At 37.9% G+C, this 23,880-nt stretch overlaps 1 protein-coding gene across 3 annotated transcripts; it reads left to right on the top strand.

Annotated features, from left to right (window-relative positions):
• The first annotated feature begins 2,627 nt into the window (after nt 1-2,627).
• On the top strand, nt 2,628-15,104 carry LOC106061556 (uncharacterized). Of its 3 annotated transcripts, none has more exons than XM_056027369.1 (4): nt 2,628-2,743; nt 9,183-9,337; nt 12,014-12,105; nt 12,921-15,104. In XM_056027369.1, the coding sequence occupies exons 2-4, from the start codon at nt 9,194-9,196 to the stop codon at nt 13,177-13,179; spliced, it is 495 nt and encodes a 164-aa protein (XP_055883344.1). In that variant the 5' UTR covers nt 2,628-2,743; nt 9,183-9,193; the 3' UTR covers nt 13,180-15,104. The 3 variants fall into 3 exon arrangements, with proteins under 3 accessions (XP_055883344.1, XP_055883345.1, XP_055883343.1); XM_056027370.1 differs by lacking the exon at nt 2,628-2,743 and adding an exon at nt 2,748-2,768; XM_056027368.1 differs by lacking the exon at nt 2,628-2,743 and adding an exon at nt 3,024-3,042.
• The last annotated feature ends 8,776 nt before the right edge of the window (nt 15,105-23,880 follow it).

The following is a 23,880-nucleotide window of genomic DNA, read 5'->3' as shown; positions in this document are numbered from 1 at the left end:
ATTGCCCGCCTATTCGACAGCCCACCTGTCAAGCTATTAGGTGCGACGTCCCTATAGATTCAGATCTGTGTGAGACGTCATAGCTACGCCAACCCTCTGCAACTCACTGGACATATCCTGTCAACTACGCTGCCCACGGCAGATCAGCGCTGCCCACGGCAGATCAGCTCTGCCCGCAGTAACCTTGTGCCCACGGTAGCCGGCCACCCGCCCTACTGTGCCCACTACAGATATTAGATTTTGGGGATTGAGACGCCACAAGAACTATATCACCGGCGTCCCTCTATCCGCTAGAGCGCCACCTCCAGCTGCAGAACCTCAAGCCAGGACACAGCCAGCTGCAACATCAACAGGACAACCAGCTAAGTCAGAGGACAAAGTGACATACTCTTTATTAGGTGCAAGAGTGATGATTAAATCTAGTGATATTTAGAGATAGATGCAAACCCTCCCCCTTTTTATTCTTATATGTATATTTATGTAAATAAATATTCTTCATTTTTAACTTTTGTATCTATCTTTCATTGCTTTGTCTCGTTGCGTGTCTGCTCCCGATTCATATGCTGATAGGTTGGTGTGTGATAGCTTTAAAAATAATCATCCCCTAGACATAAAACGCGCCAAACACACGTCACATTTTCACCACCTGTCACAACATCTACCAACCCCCCTTTATTTTTTCCACACTAAAGTCTGGTACCCATTAAAGTTGAGTTGACTAGGGGGCACTCTGAAAAATCCCGAAATTCATAATCACCAGGATTCGAACCTGAGACCAGCCAGTCTAGAAGCCAGCACGCCTGCCAAACCCCCTAACCCGTAACATTTGGCTCCTTGACATTTTTTACTTTGCCTATTTATTAAAAAAAACAACAACTGCCAAATCTAACTCATTTTTTTTTCTTAAAGTTTCTTTCTATTGCTTTCACAGTTTTCAATATAATATTCTGTTCTATTTCATGTCTTCAAGATTCTAAACCAGAACTAACTAAGGAATGTGATATGTGGGGGGTGAGTGGCAAAAAAAAAATAGCTTGGCTGCCTATCAGAGGGTTCGGGTTTGAATAGATCTTAGTTGTGTTTGCAGAGCGGCCAAAGGCAGTATGGAAACCTCCTCCCATATACCACCTACTCCACCCACCCCCCAAACTGGTACTAGCGGATACAGAACTTTTGTGCTACAAGTGGAAGAGCATTACAATTGGATTCCGCAGTGCTAAAAGGTGATCTGAAATTGTTAGATAAGCTTTTTAGAACACAGCTTCCATTTATGAAAATCCCCATATCAAACATGACTTAACAAGAGACAATGATTGGCTGTCATTTTGATTTCTAATTACACTTCCGATGGAAGTAGGCCTATACGTATTTATCACCCATGTCTAAAATGAAAGCCAGCAGAAGTATGGGGGAGGGGGTATGATGCGATAAAAATAGTAGAATCGAGGGGCTTGCTGAAATACCATCTCATCATTACCGGAAAAGATCAAAGAATTTTTTATTTTTTTTTGGAATCTGCTGGATTGATGAGATGTTATGACCTTAGCTGACACGCCATATTGTAAAGATGATAGATCGCGTCTGTTCTGATGGACTTGACAGTCACGCCATTGTGTTTTTTTTGATCAGGCAATGTTGGTCGTTCGATGAAGATAAGGTTTTGACACGTCGTCTGCTTATACTTAATACAGCATGTTTCTTATGTCCCGCTCTTTCTTCTTAACGAAAGTGACATAAAAAACAAATATAATTTTTTTAAAACATCCTTATTTAAAAAAAAAAAAGCTTATCTAAAGGAAATAAATCAGCACTTACAACGATGTCTCTCAATAATGTAGAAGTTATTAGCCGCATCTGTAAATACTGATTAATTAATTTCCCTTGTTGGTATTAAACACAATAATTAATTGCCAGTAATTAGTTGACTAATTGGTTACTTTTTTTTTTTTTTGATTCATGTCTTGCCTATGCCAATGAATAACTGCAAAGTTTCCACTGGATCCTAGAATGGGTGTGGGAGAAATAACGTGTACAAACTTGTTCACAGACAGACCGAGTGAGTTGATATAGGCTAAGCTTTGTAATTTTGCTCTCACTGGCAAAGGAAGCCATATCGAATATATGTATTTACGTCCACTGTATGTGTGTGTGTGTGTGTGTGTGTGTGCATTTGTGTGTGTTTATACATAGATTTAGAGTTATTGTTTTTAAATACCCCTCCCTCCACTAAAAAGTCCAGGATCCGTTCGCTAGTGACTGGCATAGAGGAAGTTAGCTGACATTTGGAGGTCTCTAAAAGAGACATCTGGAGAGATCCTACGGAGGTTGAGGGACACACTTTTGAGTCCCAAAAGAAAAGCCATAGTGGCGCAGTCAACGAAAAGAGACAACGGCGGACAACGGATTTGTCTGCATTAGTTGTGGCGAAATATGCAGGTCGCAACTGGGTCTGCGTGGTCACGTGAAATACTGCACTCATCCTTAATCTTCGAAATTGAACACTATGTTTAATATATTCAAGAAGATTGCAACTTTGTAACCCTCGACTTTTGCATCTTCTTTTCTATCGATTCTCGAGCCTATAAAATGTGTGCGTTCAAAAGAGCACCATTTTCTTTTTGTGCGCAATAAACTAGTTTTCTAAGCGGAAGTTCGCTAACGTTGTTTTGAAATGACGTCACTCAGTTTCGGACTTGACAAGTAGTCTTATCAAGTTTCAATACTTGTGGTCTTTATCTTGAAGGTTAATATAGACTAGATCTAATTGGGTTTGAAAATGCAGCTTTTGTTTTACAGACAAAGGCACATTCCTCGTCCCATATGCTAGGACAAATTTGTACAAATACTCCTTCTTCCCTAGTGCTATTAGAGCATGGAATGGGTTGCCTGAGCTAGCCAGGAAAACCAGTGACTTGGCAGAATTTAAGTCATTGGTTAATATGCATGACTAAATGCATGACGCGTAATCATCTTCTTTTTTGAAGTAACGTCTGTATTATATAAGATAAGATAAGATAAGACTTACAAACAAGATGCAGATCTGTAGATCTCTGTCTAAAATATTAAAAGAGAAGTTTAGAATTTAATCTAGACTCCCTAGATCTCTCTTAATAAATAGTCTAATTCTCTTATTTTTTAGCCTATCCTATAGACTATTCTCTATAGAATCTACTACTAGTTTAGTAAATTAGTAAATAATAATAGGCCTAGTATATGCGTGATAGCCTACTTATACTAAACCTAGTTTATATATTCTAGATCTTGATCTAGATTCTAGATCTATTATACTTATAGGACTATACTCTATACTATGTCTATACTATAGTCTACTATAGATCTAGATAGATCTAGTAGATTAAGATTAGATTTTATATCTTGACTAGCTGATGGCTGATGTTAGTGATACGCTACGGTTTAAGTTGTTAATTATCATATACTTATATTTATTTGCCGGAACATTCTTAAGCCCCTCAATAAAAACGGACCGCAATTACAACGCCCCCCACCCCCAACACAGTTTTCTAGCCCTCAATTCTGTCTTTTTTTTGTCTCTTTTTATTTACAAACGAATGGCCCGCAACCCCCTATTATGCGCAACCCCATTTTATGCACAAACACTTGATAGGCCCACATGGGCGTAGCCAGGATTTTTTTTCGGGGAGGGTTTTGGGGGGGGGGGGGGCCCGCGGAAAAAATTATATATATATATGTGTGTGTGTGTGTGTACATAATTAATCTTTATTACATTCTGACCCTTTCGGAAGACGTTTATTGTTTATTGTAGACTCCCCGCCCTTGCTAGCAAGGGGGACTGGGGGAGTTCGCAGCGCTCCTCCAGCGCGGGGCGAAGCCCCGCCGCCGAGCACTATTTCTGGTATTGAAAGTCAACAAAATGCATATTCTGAGGTATCTACAGTGCATTATCTTGCTATTAAAAAGTTATATTTCAAAAACCTAATGTGCTATTCTTACTGACTTAGACCCTCTCGCGCCGTTCGGCGCATTTTCCGGCAAGCTGTTTCCGCAACTCTTATTTTGCGTAATTCATTTTTTGTGAGAACATGTCCCGCAAAACCTCATGCGACGCTCTGTCACAACCTTACTAAGGATTCGACTCCCAGTTCGGCATATGATTTCTTTGATTTAGACCCGATCTCTATGACTGACTCCTAAAATCTGACTTAGCCATCTTTGTTGAGACACATTTAATGATTTTCAATTTCGGCAGAAGACTATTCACACTTTATTAATGGAGCCCAAGCCACTTGTAGAAATTTGTAACCTTTCTTGACTACGCTCTTGGAATTACATGCCTGTATTTCGCTTTAGATTTTATATCGAAAAGGAAAGTTTTTTCGTCAAATCATCTGTTGAGGGGTTTTAAACTAAGAAATCTCTGGAGTTTTTTTGTTTTGTTTTTAATTCAAAACCCCCATTTAGCTACGATCATAGAATTTGGTGACTGTAGTTTGCTTTAAAATAATATTGAAGAGAGAGGTTTTCAACTCTAAACGCTCTGTAGGGGAATTTTAAACTCAAAACCATCTGGAAGGGTTTTAAACTTTAAAGAAAAAGCCATCTGGAGGAGGGGGATTTAAACTCAAAACCCCTTTGGCTATGCTCATAGATTTTATAGTGTGTTATATGCTTTTTTTTTTATATTGAAGAAGTACTTTTTAGCTTCAAACCCCAACTGGAGGGGGGGGGGGGGTTAAACTCAAAACCCCTTTGGCAACGCTCATAGAATTTTGAGTGTGTAATTTGCTTTTTTGATATTGAAGATGGGGTTTATCGTAAATTTTGGAGGGGGTTTTAAAATCAAAATCTTCCTCAACTGTGCTGTTGGAATTTGGGGATTGTTGTTTGCATTTTTTTTGTTTTGTTTTATAGAAGAGGGGGATCTAACTGCAAAAGCCTCTGGTAGGGGGTTTAAAATTCAAAACCCCCTGTAGGGGGTTTTAAACTCAGAGCCCCCTGGTAGAGGGATTTGTATCTCAAAACCCCCTGATAGGGTTTTTTTAAATCTCAAAACCCCCTGGTAGGGGGATTTAAACTCAAAACCCCCTGGTAGAGGGTTTTAAACTCAAAACTGCCTCGGCTGTGCTGTGGTAAGTGATGATTTAGTATTAAAATCTCACCTAAAACAAACAAAATGAAAGCAAAAATCAGTCACTTAATTCCGTTCCCCCCCCCTGCGGAGGGGGGGGATTTCATTTCGGGGGGGGGGTTGAACCCCAAGAACCCCCCCCCCCCTGGCTACGCCCATGTAGGCCCATCAGTTTGGCCATCGTATATTCTAGTGAAACGCCTGTCCTTGATTTCTAAAAGCGCATAGCCATATGCAATATCCGTGCTACGCTACTTTTGAAATAGTTGTTATATGTAACTCTATATATCTCTATAAGTCCCCTATTTATTTTTGTCTCTTTCATCCTTCAATCGAACTTCTCTCTAGCCCATATATTTTGGAGTATGCGCAAACACTTCCACAAACACTAGGTCTATAAGTTGTATTTTTCTTATCTACCTGCAATATAATACCCCCAAGCACAACACACTTATTGGCCTTTGTATATTCAGTGAAACTGTCAGTATTACAATAATACCTCCACTCGCAACATAGTCCACTCATTACATATTTAGTTTTATTTTGTAAATCCTAGATCTAGAGCGGCACTTTATTTAGAATAACCGTATCATACATCCCTCCACCCCCACCCCCACCCCCACACAAAAAATACATGCGAACACTCATGCTTTTAATAGGCCATTAGATCTATATTCAATGTGACAATTTTAGGACTTTTAATTTTTGCTTTAGAATAAAGGGCTACTTGTAGATCTAGAGTGGTTCAACCAATGGGCATCAGAAATAGGCAGAGCTATGCAGAAAGAAATGACCATACCATACAAACTGGGCGTATTCACTTCCTCCCCCGCAAAGAGCAATGTACAATTTTTCAACTGTTAAATTACCAGCTTATAAAATAAATACCACACATCTACCCCTATGTAAACACTGCGCCCACCCAGTGGCGTCACTGCGCCCACCCTTATGAAATTGTAAACCATATCCTCTTTGAATGCCCCTTCCTAATTCATATGTAAGACACAAAAACACATTCGATAATCACAGTGCTCTAAGGATATTTCCTTACATTCACTGTACACAATTATCTACACCTAGAGAAGAATTACAGTAGAGATCTAGGTCTGTGACAAAATACATATAAGAGACGATCTGTGATCCAACCAGAGTGTCCAAGGTGTCAATTCTAGGAAGTGGATAGCTATCTTTATGCGTGACTTCGTTCGGCGCTTTTTAATCTTCACAGAATCGCAGAGATCCATTCTTTTTTTTTTTCACCAGGATAATTGGTGAGCATCAATGACTATTTGAGAGCTATATGACTCATCAGAGTCTGATTCATCAGATGGCAAAATGTCATCGAACTCCCTGATCAGCGATTGCTTTGATATACTGTTCTTCAAATAAATGTGTCATGGTTTCTTTCATGAGCTTGACAAACTAAGGGTTGACTGATTCAGTGGAGTTAATGTTGGTGTTAACCTTGTTGAAATTCCCAATTAGTTCGAGAGTATGGCATACGGCGATGGTGGTATCTGTTCGTAGAAGTTTCTCCCTCACGTCAAGGCTAATGATTCTGACAGGTACTTATTGATCCTCTCCGACCAGGACGAGTATCCTTTGACCAGGTTCACCACTGTTCCAGCAATTTACACTGGTCTTATAATGACATCTGTCTACGTTCCCCCATTGCCTCCGTCATCCTTCTGAGTAGTTGTGTGAGTGCTTCTTGATTTTCCAGCCTCTTAACTTGGTGAATATTGTTTGATGCGGCTTCTCATGACAGAGTGTACAACTGAGCTCGCTGGCCTTACTCTTGGAACTAGTTCTGACTGCTTTCATTAGCTCGAAGCAGGACGTTTTGGCGCCGCCGTTTTGGCCCCGCCATTTTGGCGCGAAGGTCGTTTTGGCGCGAGCCGTTTTGGCGACGGGACGTTTTGGCGCTAAATACATTATGTACGTTCATTGTATTATTTCTTTTAAAAGAATTATTCATAGCTATGTTTTGCATGAGTGTTTGTGTTAAGACATATTTTTCACGTACTAAATGTAAAGTGTGTTTGTTTTTCACATCATTTTCTTTAATAAACATTTTGGCTTGTGTATGTGTGTTTATTAAGAGGCACACTTTTATTTTCAAAAAAGTTTTTGTTTTTTAAGATATTACTTTAAAATTAAAATTTTGTTTCTGTCTATTGTCGCCCATAGTGTTTGTTTATATTTGTGGGTTCACGTTAGAGTTTGTACTGACCACATTCCGTGTCTTGATCTTTACTATGTGTGTAGTTATTGTCGTCATTCAGCGCAATAGAGCTTTAGATGTTAACATGGTTTTTGTTATATTAAAGTGTGACACTTAGCTAGTTCGTATATTATTACACTAATGTCAAATAAAAAAAAATCTTTTGGAAAGAAATCCAAAAATGTGATCCATTAGCAGAAATCACATATAGCATGTCATTACTATTCAGGAATCTGACTTATTATAGGCCTATATTCATGAAATAAGCAAAACCTTTATAATTAATAAAAAAACCCAATTCGCTGAACAGTGTTAGAATTCATACTATACATACAATATTATGGTAGAGTGAAATAAACATTGTTATAAAAGCTACGTGCTTATTAAATAATCGTCAAACGATATCTCGCGCCAAAACGTCCCGTCGCCAAAACGGCTCGCGCCAAAACGTCCCGTCGCCAAAACGGCGGGGCCAAAACGGCGTCGCCAAAACGTCACAGGTCTCGAATGGCATCAGGGAAGATCACGTCCAGGAACTCTTGTTGGATACGCCAGATGAGCGAGACGTTCAATGTCCGTCTCTCGCTCTTGTAGGGTTTTACAGGTCCGATGTTGTCGGGTCATTAACTGAACTCTGTAAACTTCTTGTAAATGTTAGTCCCCGTTTTATAGCCTGTACGATAGCATCGTAGTACTGCTGTTTTGGAATGAATCGGAGCAGCTCGGAGGCCTCTCCTCTTAGGGCCAGAACTAGAGCGGTCGCTTTCTCCTCCTCGCTGCTCCACTTGTTGACCTTAGCGCCTGTCTCAAACTGTCTTCTTTAGACTGACCAGGAGACAGACCCATCAAACATTGGAGGCTTCATCTTTCCGGAGTCCTCGGTAACACTGATCCTGCATTATCCACCGGCGTCCTGCTGAGTCTTAATCTGAACCTTTAGTTCTTCATCTTTTTCTACTCCGTCGACCTTCCGATTTATATTTTTATCCATTATGGTTATCTGCTCCTGCATGGTATTCACTTGCGAGCCCAGTGTACCTATTTGTTCTTGGCTATCACTTGTCCATTTGTTCCTGAATCTCGCTTCTTGTGTGTCCATTTGTTCATGGATGTGGTCTAAATAGCCAAGGATCTCATCAGGCTCTATTTCGAATTGAAAGTTTCCATGTCACGATCTTCGTCAAATAAGAGTTTTATGGAGGCGTGCCGTAAGTTCTTCTTGCTGATTTGGGGTCTGGAACTTAGGTCCCGAAGGTCGTCTACCTTTAGTTCTTTAAATAATCATTGATGTATGAGTAGCAAGCCATTGATGATCTCAACTTACTTCGGCTGAGTCGTCGAAAAAATCCCATTTCCAGATATAAATGAGATATCTGTCAGAAAACTCAACGCCTAGGGAACAATGACAATACACAAGTTTAAAAAGTAAATTACAAAACAAGGCTAATATAAACAACCATCAATCATAACACAGTTCTCCCTTCACCATTCATGTTGTGTTCTTTATAGTGCGCAGTGATAGACCTACTACAGGATAGGGTTATTACAGCGATAAACTAACAATGTCAAGGAAGCTTAATTAAAGTTCAATGTTGCCAACTAAATTACAAACGGAAATGCTTAGAAAGTTAAATTCTGCAGTGCTAAAAAGTGCCTACAATTTATCATATAACATAAAAAAAACATAGCTTATCAGCATTTCCTATTTTCTGTACACCGGATGCATCAAAAAGCTTGGCTATTTATAGTTTTTCCCGCCATTACTGAGAATCTCTAATCTCCATTTGTCATTTATGTTGTAACATTAAATACGTAAGGCCTAACGGATATTGTGTTGCTGTTTATTTTCAGATCTAATTCAAATGGATACGTTGAATATGGCAGAGACAAACAAGACGAATTGTATGGGTTTTAAAATAACAGATTGTAAAGGAGAAGTACTGTTACCTACAGCTGTGACATTATCACCAAGTGGCATGAACATCTTAGTAAGCACAATCCCAGAGGTATAGTTTCTTTAGTTCTATCAGTCTTTTGATAATTTGATCTATTACTTTCAACCTAATGGCACACATTTTATATTAAATATGACAGTGATGCTCAACCTAATTTGACCAGCGGGCCATGTTAACTTTCGACACGCGTGTTGCGGGCCACATCAACATAATGGTAAAATATGAAATCAAAATTCACCTGAAACCATTTGAAACTATTGGATCTAGTTCTTACATTAATTAATGGGATAGTTAAAGTCTATCATTTTATACGCGTCTAGAAAATTTTGCTTCATTTCTACTTAAAATGAGAGCAGCATTGTAGCTACTTTTACCACCAACTATTTTCTTGTCTCTTTTTCGTCATATCTCTAGGCGTAGTTTAACCAATCTTTTATACACGGCTCAAACCAAGAAGGCCGTCCTATTTGTTTTATAATGCCACTGTATATGTTGTTGTTTTAAACATCCAGACTTTCCTTACAAACACACTATGTTGGCTTATTATCATGTTCCACACAAAAGATCCATTCACTTTTCCGGGTAGATTCTACATTCAGAGTTCCATTTCACAAACTCATACTCGTTAAAGGTCATGGTACTAATCCATCATAGAAACAAGTGAGGGCCCTAACAAAGGTAAAGATATATTTTCAACTTTTTTTGAAGGGGGGAGAATTTATTACTTTTTGTGCTGACTTTTCGGCGGGCCGGATGCAACCACGTCGCGGGCCGGTTCTGGCCCGCGGGCCGTACTTTGGGCATCACTGAAATATGATATTACCTTAATTAGGTCTATTACCAGGGGCGGACTGGATGTCAAAATCTGTCCAGGCATTTTCATACACTCCAGCCCATAAATTGTATATCATACGATGGGCCTCCAAATATAAGCCTACCTGTTCTGAAAATCATTCTGTTAAGTGAAATAATGAATTGAAAACTGAACGCATGCTCTATATCTTTAGAAGAAATATAAGCTTATGTTGCTTTTTCATTGCTAAGTGTGTAGACCCCTAAAGGAAGAAGCCTACAGTAGCACTGTCTACGGATGTAGGCCATTACATTATTTCGGAAAATGTGTTAAATTAGTATTAGGACTTAGGACCAACAATGTAGTCTGTATTGGATTTTTTTTTTAAACACGACGCTCAGAGGGCCACTTTTATAAGAGAATTTAATAAAACTTTTACAATTTTACTACGTGCCATAGTGGCGTTCGTGAGGTCCTTTTGGTGACCCTACCGGCCCGTTTGGGTACCACTCACCAGGCATTTGCCCGAATGCCCATATAGCCAGTCCGCCCCAGTCTATTAGTAAAGACTTTGCGATCTGATGATGCTTATATTGCCGACGGTTGGAGAGGGTGCCTCACATCTGGCACAAGGACCAACTGCGTGTACATTCCCAATGTGTAATCAGGATCTATTTAAAGTTTGTCGGACTATGTGTCGTTCTTAAAATCCCCACCCTGTACCGGGATTTGAACTCAAGCCCTGTCGGTTTGGAATCCACTTTACCCACCATTTTGTTATATTAAAATATATTTATACATTTTTATTTTCAACTATATTTATATACACTATGTTATATTGATATATATAGATATATAATTTTCTATACCAAAATAAATTTCTGTAGTAATTTTTATATTAAAATTATATACACATTTTTGTGTTAGAATCTAAATGCACATGTTTATTGCATTAATTTTTCTTTAGTGACTCATCTATAAATTATAAACACGTTTTTGTTTTAGAGTGCTCGAAGGTAGGTTATGAGCAAGACATGGCCCCAAAATAAAGTGGTATTGCCTGATTTGCCCTAAATAAAGTGGTATTGCCTGATTTGCCCTAAATAAAGTGGTATTGCCTGATTTGCCCTAAATAAAGTGGTATTGCCTGATTTGCCCTAAATAAAGTGGTATTGCCTGATTTGCCCAAAATAAAGTGGTATTGCCTGATTTGCCCTAAATAAAGTGGTATTGCCTGATTTGCCCAAAATAAAGTGGTATTGCCTGATTTGCCCAAAATAAAGTGGTATTGCCAGATATGGCGTAAATAAAGTGGGAGTGGGGTGGACATGGCGTAAATAAAATGGGAGTGGGGTGGACATGGCGTAAATAAAATGGGAGTGGGGTGGACATGGCGTAAATAAAATGGGAGTGGGGTGGACATGGCGTAAATAAAGTGGGAGTGGGGTGGACATGGCGTAAATAAAGTGGGAGTGGGGTGGACATGGCGTAAATAAAATGGGAGTGGGGTGGACATGGCGTAAATAAAATGGGAGTGGGGTGGACATGGCGTAAATAAAGTGGGAGTGGGGTGGACATAGCCTAAACAAACTAATCATGAGTAAAGCGAATAGGATAAAAACGCTGAAGAAAGTTTGGCTATCATTGTGTAATCACAGCTCTGATAATTATTGCAATGTCGCCGAGACCTAGGTGAGGATTCGAATCTACTATAAGTCTGACAAAGGCTCTAAGTCCTTCCAAGAAGTCGCGCCGAAGAATTTAATCTTGACAGCTGGAAGAAATCCTTCTCAAGGCTTAGCGTTAGATCCAACCATTAACAGACGTCAACTCAGAGATGACATAAATAAAACGACACCCCCATAATCCTTATACCATAGGCATAGCATATAGTGAAAAAAAAACCAACAACTGGGTATTGCTCTGTTCCTCAGCATGTGTCTACTGCCAACAAGGGTACTAAACAACGCAGACGTAGTGTTAGAAAGGCAGCAGTGGTTGTAACAGCAATGTCGGAGGAAGTAATGTGAGTTTTGATCTAGTCTGAGGCAAGGGTTTGAAATGTTTTACAAAATGTTTGAGGCCAGGATTTGAAATGGTTTACAAAATGTTTGAGGCCAGGATTTGAAAGGTTTTACAAAATGTTTGAGGCTAGGATTTGAAAGGTTTTACAAAATGTTTGAGGCCAGGATTTGAAAGGTTTTACAAAATGTTTGAGGCCAGGATTTGAAAGGTTTTACAAAATGTTTGAGGCCAGGATTTGAAATGTTTTACAAAATGTTTGAGGCCAGGTTTTGAAAGGTTTTACCAAATGTTTGAGGCTAGGATTTGAAAGGTTTTACAAAATGTTTGAGGCCAGGATTTGAAATGTTTTACAAAATGTTTGAGGCCAGGATTTGAAAGGTTTTACAAAATGTTTGAGGCCAGGATTTGAAAGGTTTTACAAAATGTTTGAGGCCAGGGTTTAAAAGGTTTTACAAAATGTTTGAGGCCAGGATTTTGAAATGTTTTACAAAATGTTTGAGGCCAGGGTTTGAAAGGTTTTACAAAATGTTTGAAATATAATATTTATTCTAATTTCCTGACAGAAAATACACACACGCAGGTCTTCTATACTTTAATAAAGCGGGAATTTCCAAAGTAATCTAAATTGAGGAACTTTCATTATTAGCCTTTAAAAAAAGGTTCATCTTTTCTAGACCATTTCTTTTCAAATTAGAATCGCATGTTATTCTCGGCGTCTTTGCAGTAACGTATCATAGATTGTAGCTGCATTATGTATACATAAATGAACATTGACTTTAAAATGTTTTGTAATAAAATAAATCTCAAACGTTTCAGACCAAAAGCCAGGGATGAGAACAACTTGGTCCCGGATAATACTGCACGTGAGGGGGATAACGTCCAGGATGAGACAAATGAAGAGACATTGACAGAAGAGACAAAAGTCCACAAGGTCAATGTGTTGAAAAAAAGAAGGACTGCACAAGAAAGGTCAGCAAGTTGCAAACGTGGCCAGCGGAATGGAGAGTCTGAGTGTGCTAACAAGAAAAAGAAATGTACGAAAAACTCAATGATGGACATGTGTAGTGTTATGTAGTGTGTAATGTTATCTAATGATAGAGTTATGTGGTATGTAATGTTATCTAATGTTAGAGTTATGTAGTATGTAATGTTATCTAATGTTAGAGTTATGTAGTATGTAATGTTATCTAATGTTAGAGTTATGTAGTATGTAATGTTATCTAATGTTAGAGTTATGTAGTGTGTAATGTTATCTAATGTAGTGTGTAATGTTATCTAGTGTTAGAGTTATGTAGTGTGTAATGTTATCTAATGATAGAGTTATGTAGTGTGTAATGTTATCTAATGATAGAGTTATGTAGTGTGTAATGTTATCTAATGATAGAGTTATTTAGTGATCTTTAGTGATGTAGTGTGATGTTACGTTGTGTAGTATTAGATAGGGATCTGTAGTGTAATTTTTCTTTATGTAGGCTAATTTTAAGTCACATAGTTTTAATTATTTTGCTCTTAATGAACGGGGGGTAGAAACACACAGTCAGATGAAGATTAAGAGGTAAAGGGAGATAGAGAAAGATTATGCGAGAAATAGAGGGTGAGTATGAGAGATGGATAGACGAACTCAAAAAGGGAAAGACTTGCGTGAGAGAATAGATTTTAGAAAGAAAATGTCATACAGAAAAACAAAGTAAAAATAAACAAGCTTGTGATATTCAATAAGTTGTTAGACAAACGGTGGTACGCAATAGACTGCTAGGAAACAAACTGTGATTTGTAGCAAACTGTTGGACTTGATAGACTGTGGTACGCATTAGACTGTGCAGACGGTGGTACTAAAACTGTGAGTCGAAACAAACTGAGCTACTTGATAGACTGTGAGACCCAATGGACTGTGTAGACTGTGATATGAAACAAACTTAGAGAGACACAATGTATATGTATTAACAGACTAATTTGATAACATGGCTTTACGATCAACACAATTTTTATTTGTAGTCTATTTGAATCTTTTTATATTTAATTATACAACTTATGAAGATGACAGTGATATCTCATAAGATATTCTATTTCTTCTTTCAAATTTTCCAAATTATTTGCTTGTGTTAATCTTCCATTTTTGTGTGGACTTTTGAATAACCTGAGGGTTTTACAAAAGGTGAACTGTTCAAATGTTGCCTTTGACACCGCAAGCAAGAACATATCTACCGTAATATTATATATTTTCCTTTTTTATAGGGGCCCGAAATTTGGACAGGGCTTAATAAATTCGCGGTCGGTAACAAAAATAATATGAATTGATTAACGCACTACATCTGGTAACTGTTATGCCATGTTGAATTTCTTTTCAAGGACCATTTCATTGATGGCTCGGTGTTAAAAATGACCAGGTGTACCATAATTAAAAACAAATAACAAACGTGTTTACCTTCACAAAATCATAAAAAAGAAAGTAAAGAATCTCGACTTCATTTTTCCCCTCCAACTCCCATCCCCTTCTAAATAGTCTGCAGTTTAGATTTAAGAGGGGGTTCAGTAGATTACGGTATTTACTCTCTGTACTCAGATACACACAAAACTTATAGGCACCAAAAAACTTAAGTTGTTACGATCGCATTAGTTTGTTGCTGTTTTTGTTGTCATGTTTGTTGGAATTCTCCGAGCAACATCTAAGTTCAAGTCTAAGACAGGAGATGCTCGAGTATCTGGCTTGAAGTTGACGCTGCTATCTCTTGTCCTGAATGACGACAGACATCCTCTGCGACTGAAACAATGATGTAGAATGAAAAACGATCACTCTCGCCTTGAAAAGTTGGGAAGTGAAGTAGATGAACTAAGACGGATTATGTTGTATAGATGTCATTTGCTTATGAGTCCTGATAATGACTGTAAACAAAATAAAGACAACACAATTAATAACATGACTGTTTAATATGAATCTCACAGCATTGCAATGCTAACATATGGTTTAAAGTGGAATAAACAAAAATAAATAACAATCAATATGATTTGGTTTTAGATATTTGTTTGTTTGCTCAAACTTAAGTTCAGGATTTTTGTTTTCTTTTCGTATTTAGTTAATTCTTTAACTTTTTGTGAATACCATCAAATACAGGCACACATTAAGTCATACAAATTCAAATTGAAGATATAATTAGGCCTACATGTAGTTAAGTATAGTCTCGACAACTCGGCCTAATGTGTACCGAAGGGTGCCCGAGTTTGTTAAAAAGGTTGGATAATTGGGAACTCGTACTGCAACGGTCTCTTCTGCTGTGGGCATGAGTCCATATCATTGTCCATTTGCAACTAAATTGAGGCTGCAAAGCAGGAGACTCACTGGTTCGGCTCTAGCACGGTTTACCAAAAGCTAGATCCGGGAACAATGTCACCTTCATCTGGGTCCCCTCCCAAGTGGGCATAGAGGAAAACGAAACCGCAGAGAAGCAAAGGGAGCCCTAAATCAAGCGGTGTCAGGAACCAAAAATCCCTGCTCGGACCTGAGACAAAGTATTGCCTCTGCCACCTATCGAGTGTGGCAGGATCGATGGGAGGCTGAGACTCACAACAAACTCAGGCAGATTGTGGTGGATGTCAGGTGGCGGCCCACATCTAAGTGTCTGACAAGGCGTGGTAGCACGACCATGTCCAGACTTAGCATTGGACACACCTACATCACGCATTCCTTTCTGCTGAAGAAAGAGAAGCCCCCACTTTGTGAGTACTGTGACTCTCGCCTCACGGTGGATCAGATACCAGGATGTTAGGGACATTTTTTTAGAGCTCACAACTTAAAAACACTATTGGACAATGTCGACCCAAGGAAGATACTGGGCTTTGTCAGGGAGATGGGGGTTGACTGCGAAGATCTGATTTGTGAAATTGTGACCCTATAATATTTACATAAGATTTTTACTAATTATTAAATTTGTACTACCTTTACTATTTTAACTGTGAATAGACAATGTTTTTAATGATTTAACTGTATGAAATTTAGCACTAGTAAAGGAGAGTAATCCTTGAAGGATTACGGGCACGACATGGCCTAAATTGTGCCGATGTGCCAAAAACTCAAACTCATTTATTGATTGTAATAAAAACAAAAATGGATGATTGTAGGCCTACATCTCGTACATCTTTTCGATGCTACAGTTCTGACTAGCTATTCGATTAGCCTTGGTTATCACTATACTTTTGTCACTAGTATATCTTTTTAAATAGTCCAACATGATCATTTCTTCTCTCAGAAATAATATTTAAAAAAAAAGCAATGCCTTTCCTTCACTGATATTGTAGGGAAATGAGAACAAAATCATTTCTTCTTGGTTTCTGAAGGGAAAATGAATTCTTTGCATTGGCTAAACAACAAAGACTTCTTTCTCATCCGCGTTACTTGCCGCTGCCTTTTTATCATTAAGTGTACTGCAGTGAAAACTACGGCCTGCGGGCCCATATCCAGCTGAAATGCGGCTCTATCCGACTTTTGAAACTTATGCGCACAGTTCAGAATGAAGCCCCAGAGGCTCAATTCCAATAAGCTTAAATATTTTATGTGGCCCGTTATAAAGTGTCGGAAACTTAAATGGGTCCAGATTGAAAAAAATGTGTCACCCCTGGTGAACTGCATGATCAGCTCGTAGTTGTAAACAACATGTTTTGATGATAAGTTGTTAGCAAATTTATTTTGTATAGAGACTTAGAGACGTTTATGTTTGATAGTGCAAGAGGAAAAGAAAAGAAAAAACAACATAAATATGATAAAGAATATTTTTTTTTATATTTTCACAGACTTAACACACACACCAATAAATACATAACCAGTGTTATTTTTTCCCCCGATCTGTAGGCTATTGTGTTCCCCCTTCAGCAATGTCTTACTGCAGCAATTTGATCCTGTTAATTGTGACTGTTTTTACCTACAGGGGTGTTTAGTTCGGAAATGTTTGAATGCTGTTAATTTGATCTTTTCACGTTTCTAATAATGTCATGCAGTCCTTGTAATACCTTGTCTGAGCGTTTTGGTAAGTTAAGTTTGTAATTAGCAAGAGTAAGTCTTTATCCAGCGTTTCTCAAACTGTAGGCGTACTGACAAGGTGAGTGAGAAGGCGGTCTTTTTTTTATAAGGACAAACAATTGGAATCAAATAAAAAGGACACTATTGCGGATGTTTAACAAACTAAATTATTTTTTTATTAAGATTCAAAACGCTCTTTTGAAGAAATCATGAAATAGGTCTTGGCCAATGTGATTATAGAGTTTACCGTCTGTTTACGACAGACAATCAGGATGGTCAAATTTCTCTCGAGTCACCTACAATCGTTCCTTTTTCGTCATTTCATTAATTTTTTATGAAGATTCTCCACATTAGTGTCAATAATAATTTTAAAAATAATTTTTAAAAAGTAAAGTAGGCATACCCCTTTCGGACCTTGCTCTCTATAGGGTAGAAGATGCTAAAGTCATCTGTTTCTAAGGCCCAGTTTATTCTTATAACTATATATAGTTATACAATTGGGCACGACATGGCCTAGAATGTGCCGATTTGCCAAGGTTATAAGAATGTGATGCCCTGTGCAGCTGCACCTTCGCACTGCCGTAAATCCGGCTCTGAATGCTTATGAAATTGGGCTACCTTGAACCTGATCTCAAACTTGCATTAACTTCCGTTCCATTGGTGTAATTCTATTGTGTGTGACCCTAGGATCTATAGAATTCCGTCCAAGCGTAAGCAACGAAAGATTAGTTTTTAACTTTGTGTAGATCTGGATATTTAATCAGGTCATATTTTTTTTATTTGTGCCAGAAAACATGAAAAGTATTTTAAAAATACCAGCACATTAATCTTAAGACTATTTTTTGTTTAAATCTTGCCTTCAAATTTGCACATAACAGTTGACACTTCACGTGTAAGCAACATTGTTAGAGCCACAAAATCAAGTGCCAAATCTAGCCCTTGTGAAAATCTCTTGAGCGGAAATTATAGCCGCCGTGTTTTATGACATAAAAAAAAGTCTCGGGTTTTTGTTCTTATTTTATTATCTGCTCTATTGAATACCCAGCTCTAAGCAAGGGGAGCTACTGGATTCAAAGTATCAGAGCTCCATTAACATAACATCATTCTGAGAGTTGTATCCCACAACGTACATGAATGGTGAATTGTTTTTAATGGGGCATTCTGATCTGCTGAGTAACTGACACTTTTTTATAGGAAGAAAAAAGAAAGAGGTAGGGGCGGAGTTTCCATTGTTTAATGACCTTAGTTTGTATATCACTAATGCATTCGACCAGGCAGGGCCGGTCCTAACAATTGCGGGGCCCTATGCGAAACTGATTGCGCGGGGCCTAGTCTGGGTGGGAATAAGTATAATAAGTGAAAATAAAGATTTTGTATTAGAAAAAAAATTCGACTTTGAATTATATTCATTCTTTACTAAGTACTAAATTGCTATCTAATTAACTTTACTCTACGAACCTTACAACCTATGGCATATTTATATGCCAGTGACTATAAAGGTAAATAAAGTATTGGAACTTCCGATTAAGGTGACCATTCGCCCGATTATTACATTCTATTGCATGAATGCTGACAATACCTTTTTTTTAACGCGCGTTGGATTGTGCGTTTTCCTCAATGAATGACACCCACAAATGATAATTTTGTCTATTTTTCAGGAGATTTTTATGACTTTTCATGAGATTTGAATAAACTCAGGAGATTTCCAGGAATTTTTCGTATATATTTTGCTATTTAATAATTACACCTAGAACTAACACGGGGCCTATGAAAGCGCGGGGCCCACTGCGACCGCATAGGTTGCAGTGGCCTAAGACCGGCCCTGCGCCCAGGGGTGGACTGAGTGTCCAAATCGGCCCGGGCATTTCTATTCCATCCGTCCCAAAACTTGTCATATGATAGGCCTCCCATTCTGGGTCTACTTGTCTTAAAGTCATTATGTCAACTTTGATAATGTATTGACAACTGTACACATACATGATACAATGAACTATAAGGCTTATGTTGCTTTTTCATAGCTAAGTGTGTGAGCCCTAAAAGGATACGGATGTAGGCTATTAATTATTTCGGAAAATGTTTTACATTAAATCAGTATTAGACTGCATTGTCTGTAAAGATTTTTTAAACATGACGCTTAGAGGGTTCGTTTTACAAGAGAACATTATAAAACCTTGAACAATTTAAGACGTTCCATATTGGCATCCATGCGGCCCTTTCGGTGGCTCTACCGGCCCATTTGGGAAAATGACCCACCGAGCATTTGCCCGAATGCCCATTTAGCCAGTCCGCCCTTGCATTGGACGCATTCACACGAAAATGAAAGTGGACTTCCAAAATGGGGTCTACCCGTTTAGCCGACATATTCAAAGCTAATATAAAATACTGTGAAAAAGGGTTCACCCGATTTGTTAAAAAGTTTCGTTCATTAATATAGATAAATGTAGTTTTTTTTTCTTTTTAGAACCTTCTTGTTGTAGAAGAGAGATTTTACATACAGTGCAGTTACCGTCGTGATCTAAGGAATAGTCATGACAAATGTTATTAAGATTGGTCAAACAATTTGATTTCTATGCCCGATAAACATACATACATAAACCTTACATTCAATTATATATCTATCTAATCTCTCTCTCATTCTCTCTCTCTCTCTCTCTCTTATAAATATATAAATGGTATTGCATTATTTCTAAACTTTGAAAACAAGTTTCCTAGATTCGGGGCGACTTCCCTTACGCTTGAGAATGAGTTACGTGCATTATAATCTATATAAATGGGTCTGTGATCTGATCATTATCGGATTCAAATTAGTTTCCGTTTTTCAGTGTCTCTCTCTCTCTCTCTCTCTCTCTCTCTCTCTCTCTCTAATATCTATATATATATATATATATAGGTACCTCGACAAAATAGCGCCGACAAAATAGCGCCGTCAAATAGCACGGAAAAATTGTTTTCGGTCATTATGCAAGAATGACTTTAGATATCCTAAAATATGAATAAAGCCATTTTTTTTTACAATTATTTCATATCATTTATTTAAATTCCAAAAGAGCACTTCAAAAACACACAAAGATACTTTCATACGTGTCAGGTGTACACACTTTCATGAATTTACAACTGTTGATTTTTGTCATGGAAAAGAATGTATCACAACCAGAGGAAGGCGTGGCGGGGTTTATATTCTATTCTTTTCTAATGGAGAGTATGCTTGGGAGAGAAGGTAACTTGATTGAGGCCTACAATCCAAATTGACACTCTTGAACTTTGATATCTTTGTGATGGTGTTAGACAAAGGCGGACAGGAAATAACAAAATGAATGATTGACTTGGTCAGTCACAGCCTGAGATGAAACAAACATTTGGCGGTATAAGAAATGTGATCGCCATCTTAACTAAGTTTGTCAATGTTGCGGCAAGAGACGCCCTATTTTGATTAAAGTGAGATGCCGCTGATAATCAAGATTTCTGATAATTTTATAACACAAGTGTGTAACACATACATCAACTTATACCTAAACCTTGAACGGGGTCTCCACATTTCAAAAACATATTTCTTTAAGCAAGTTATGCATTTTAAACATTGGTGAAAAAGGAGAATAAGATTTAAAAATACTCTCTTTCTCTGCAACTATGGTATACTTCTAGATCTATAAATATTAAAGAAAATTGAGACAGGAACAAAAAAAAATGCTGCCCAGGACCTTCACTTACTAAAATCCGGTACTTTAATACACATTATATATAAATATGCGGTATTTTGTCTTGCGCTATTTTGTTGGGAAATTTCGCGCTATTTTGTCGGGTCACCATTATATATATATATATATATATATATATATATATATATATATATATAGGTCTGTATCATAAACCTTTATAAAATATAGCTTGTCATAAATTCCTTTATTTTGTACACCGGATACTTCAAAAAGCTATTTATATTTTTTTCCGCCATATATGAAAATGTCAACATAAAAAACTGTTATGATTAAAATACATGCTTCTGACACTCAATTATCTCCCATGCCTTCCCATCACCCATCTGTTCCCCAACGCTATTTATTAGAAATGTCATTGCCAGAACGTATCGCTACAACACAATAATCGATATCGAATACGACAATGCTTGATATTCGTGAGAAGGTATCGTCTGTGGGTTGAAGGCGTTATAGCAGAATCTAGTATCTGGCAATTTGCATTGGGACTTCCCGCCTGAGCTAAACAAGCGAGGAATTCACTTCCAAAAAAGAAAATGGGAAGTTCATGTCGTATTGATTTATATTATCTATAATTAACCTACAACAATTGTGTTTTAATCCCTGGTTGTGTTTTGCGCTTTGGACTGTAGTTATAAGGAACTCGAGTTCGAATCCAGCCCTGTCGTTCTTCAGAAGTTTTTGGCCAGGAAGTAATAATCTTCATCTCGGAAGAAACGAAACAAGTCACTACTGAAGAAAATATTTACAAAGAACTAATTTGTTGAAGGATAATTTTTTTTTTTCGTTTATTAGAAATACTAAGTTTGAAAGCCATAGCCACAAATAATACATTGGTAAGGCACGTTATGAAGAAATTCAGCCAAATGAAACAGCTCTAAGAGCAAACACTTTTGGATACACGTGATACAAGGCAAGGTGAAGGACACGCGTAAGATGAATTATTGAGCGAAAGAAACACTTCAAAGAGAGGATCTTATGCTTTATCGGACCTCACACCTAGCAACAGATCGTCTGCTACTTCTCCGCGCTACGTGGTCATGCTAGACGAGAAAGTGTAACTCATAAGAAAAGGCCACTGTTACAAAATATAGTTACGACTTCTACAGCTCCATAGGAACTTGAATTTTCTGATGTTTTTTTATGCAAAATGACATGAAATCTGCTTGTGTTTAAGAAGCTTACCTATAGTATGAATGGATTATATCTGTATAACTCGTTAATATGCTACTTTCTTTTTCTTGAAAGATGTATTTATCGGACTCTCTCACACATTATCTCGTTACTTTGTAGTGTCCCCCTATCCCTTTCAGCTTTCTCTCTCTTCCCCCCCCCCATCTCTTTTACGCTCTTCCTCCTTTCAATTTGTTACCGCTAGTTAGTTTCTTTTGTTTGAAAGTAAGTTTCAATGTTTAGACTGAAAGTACATCCGCACTTCTTAGTTCAATTGTTTTAGAGCTACAAAAGTAAAAGCTTGGAACATTTCTATGTGTAAGGTTAACAAAAAAGTAGAACCTAGTTTCCTATACCTTGAAAAGACATCACTTATCCACAACCGCTTCTTTTATTTCTATGTGCAAGGTTAACAACAAGGCAGAACCTAGTTTCCTATACCTTGAAAAGACCTCACTTATCCACAGCCGCTTCTTTTATTTCTATGTGCAAGGTTAACAACAAGGCAGAACCTAGTTTCCTATACCTTGAAAAGACCTGACTTATCCACAACCGCTTCTTTTATTTCTATGTGCAAGGTTAACAACAAGGCAGAACCTAGTTTCCTATACCTTGAAAAGACCTCACTTATCCACAACCGCTTCTTTTATTTCTATGTGCAAGGTTAACAACAAGGCAGAACATAGTTTCCTATACCTTGAAAAGACCTGACTTATCCACAACCGCTTCTTTTATTTCTATGTGCAAGGTTAACAACAAGGCAGAACCTAGTTTCCTATACCTTGAAAAGACCTCACTTATCCACAGACGCTTCTTTTATTTCTATGTGCAAGGTTAACAACAAGGCAGAACCTAGTTTCCTATACCTTGAAAAGACCTGACTTATCCACAACCGCTTCTTTTATTTCTATGTGCAAGGTTAACAACAAGGCAGAACCTAGTTTCCTATACCTTGAAAAGACCTCACTTATCCACAACCGCTTCTTTTATTTCTATGTGCAAGGTTAACAACAAGGCAGAACATAGTTTCCTATACCTTGAAAAGACCTGACTTATCCACAACCGCTTCTTTTATTTCTATGTGCAAGGTTAACAACAAGGCAGAACCTAGTTTCCTATACCTTGAAAAGACCTCACTTATCCACAGACGCTTCTTTTATTTCTATGTGCAAGGTTAACAACAAGGCAGAACATAGTTTCCTATACCTTGAAAAGACCTGACTTATCCACAACCGCTTCTTTTATTTCTATGTGCAAGGTTAACAACAAGGCAGAACCTAGTTTCCTATACCTTGAAAAGACCTCACTTATCCACAGACGCTTCTTTTATTTCTGTGTCTACGCCGGAGACACCAAAAAGCTAGCCATCAAAGACTTCTTTCCGCCATGTATGAGAGTCTTCCATTGAATTACCTCGGAAACTGTACACACAACTGCACTGGATAGTTTATGTATCATTACTGTTAGAACAAACGATTCGCACATCTGTGCCGTAATGTAACATGTTGCAGTTTATGAGGGTATTTGTTTTATACCATCACTTTCTTTTCATTTCTTCAGCTTAGTTTCACAGTCTATGTGAATGTCTATTCTCTTTTATTCTTTCAATGTATTTTTTGTTCAGTCTTTGATAAGATTAATTTCTTATGTCAAAGTACAGAACGTACGGCCACTCACTGTAGACACACATATGCTAGCAAACACACACAGACACTGACACGTATTCGCACACATGCTTGGAACAGTTGGTATTTCTTGGTCAACCTGCTAAATGTCGAGTCATATGTTGCTGGCTATGGAAAAACTTTTTTAAAGAGACACGCCATCTGCCCCCCCCCCCCCGGGGAGGCTGACATTTTAGGTCACTTACACACAGTGC

Source organism: Biomphalaria glabrata, chromosome 4 (genome assembly GCF_947242115.1).
Source record: "Biomphalaria glabrata chromosome 4, xgBioGlab47.1, whole genome shotgun sequence".
Classification (NCBI taxonomy): Eukaryota; Metazoa; Mollusca; class Gastropoda; family Planorbidae; genus Biomphalaria; species Biomphalaria glabrata.
This window is presented reverse-complemented; position numbering and strand designations above follow the sequence as displayed.

What these genes read in the sequence shown, in the direction of transcription:
- LOC106061556 (XM_056027368.1), top strand. An exon ending in TAGTAAGCACAATCCCAGAG is followed by an intron (nt 9,338 to 12,013) that starts GTATAGTTTCTT and finishes TCTGTTCCTCAG; the next exon opens with CATGTGTCTACTGCCAACAA. An exon ending in GCAATGTCGGAGGAAGTAAT is followed by an intron (nt 12,106 to 12,920) that starts GTGAGTTTTGAT and finishes CAAACGTTTCAG; the next exon opens with ACCAAAAGCCAGGGATGAGA.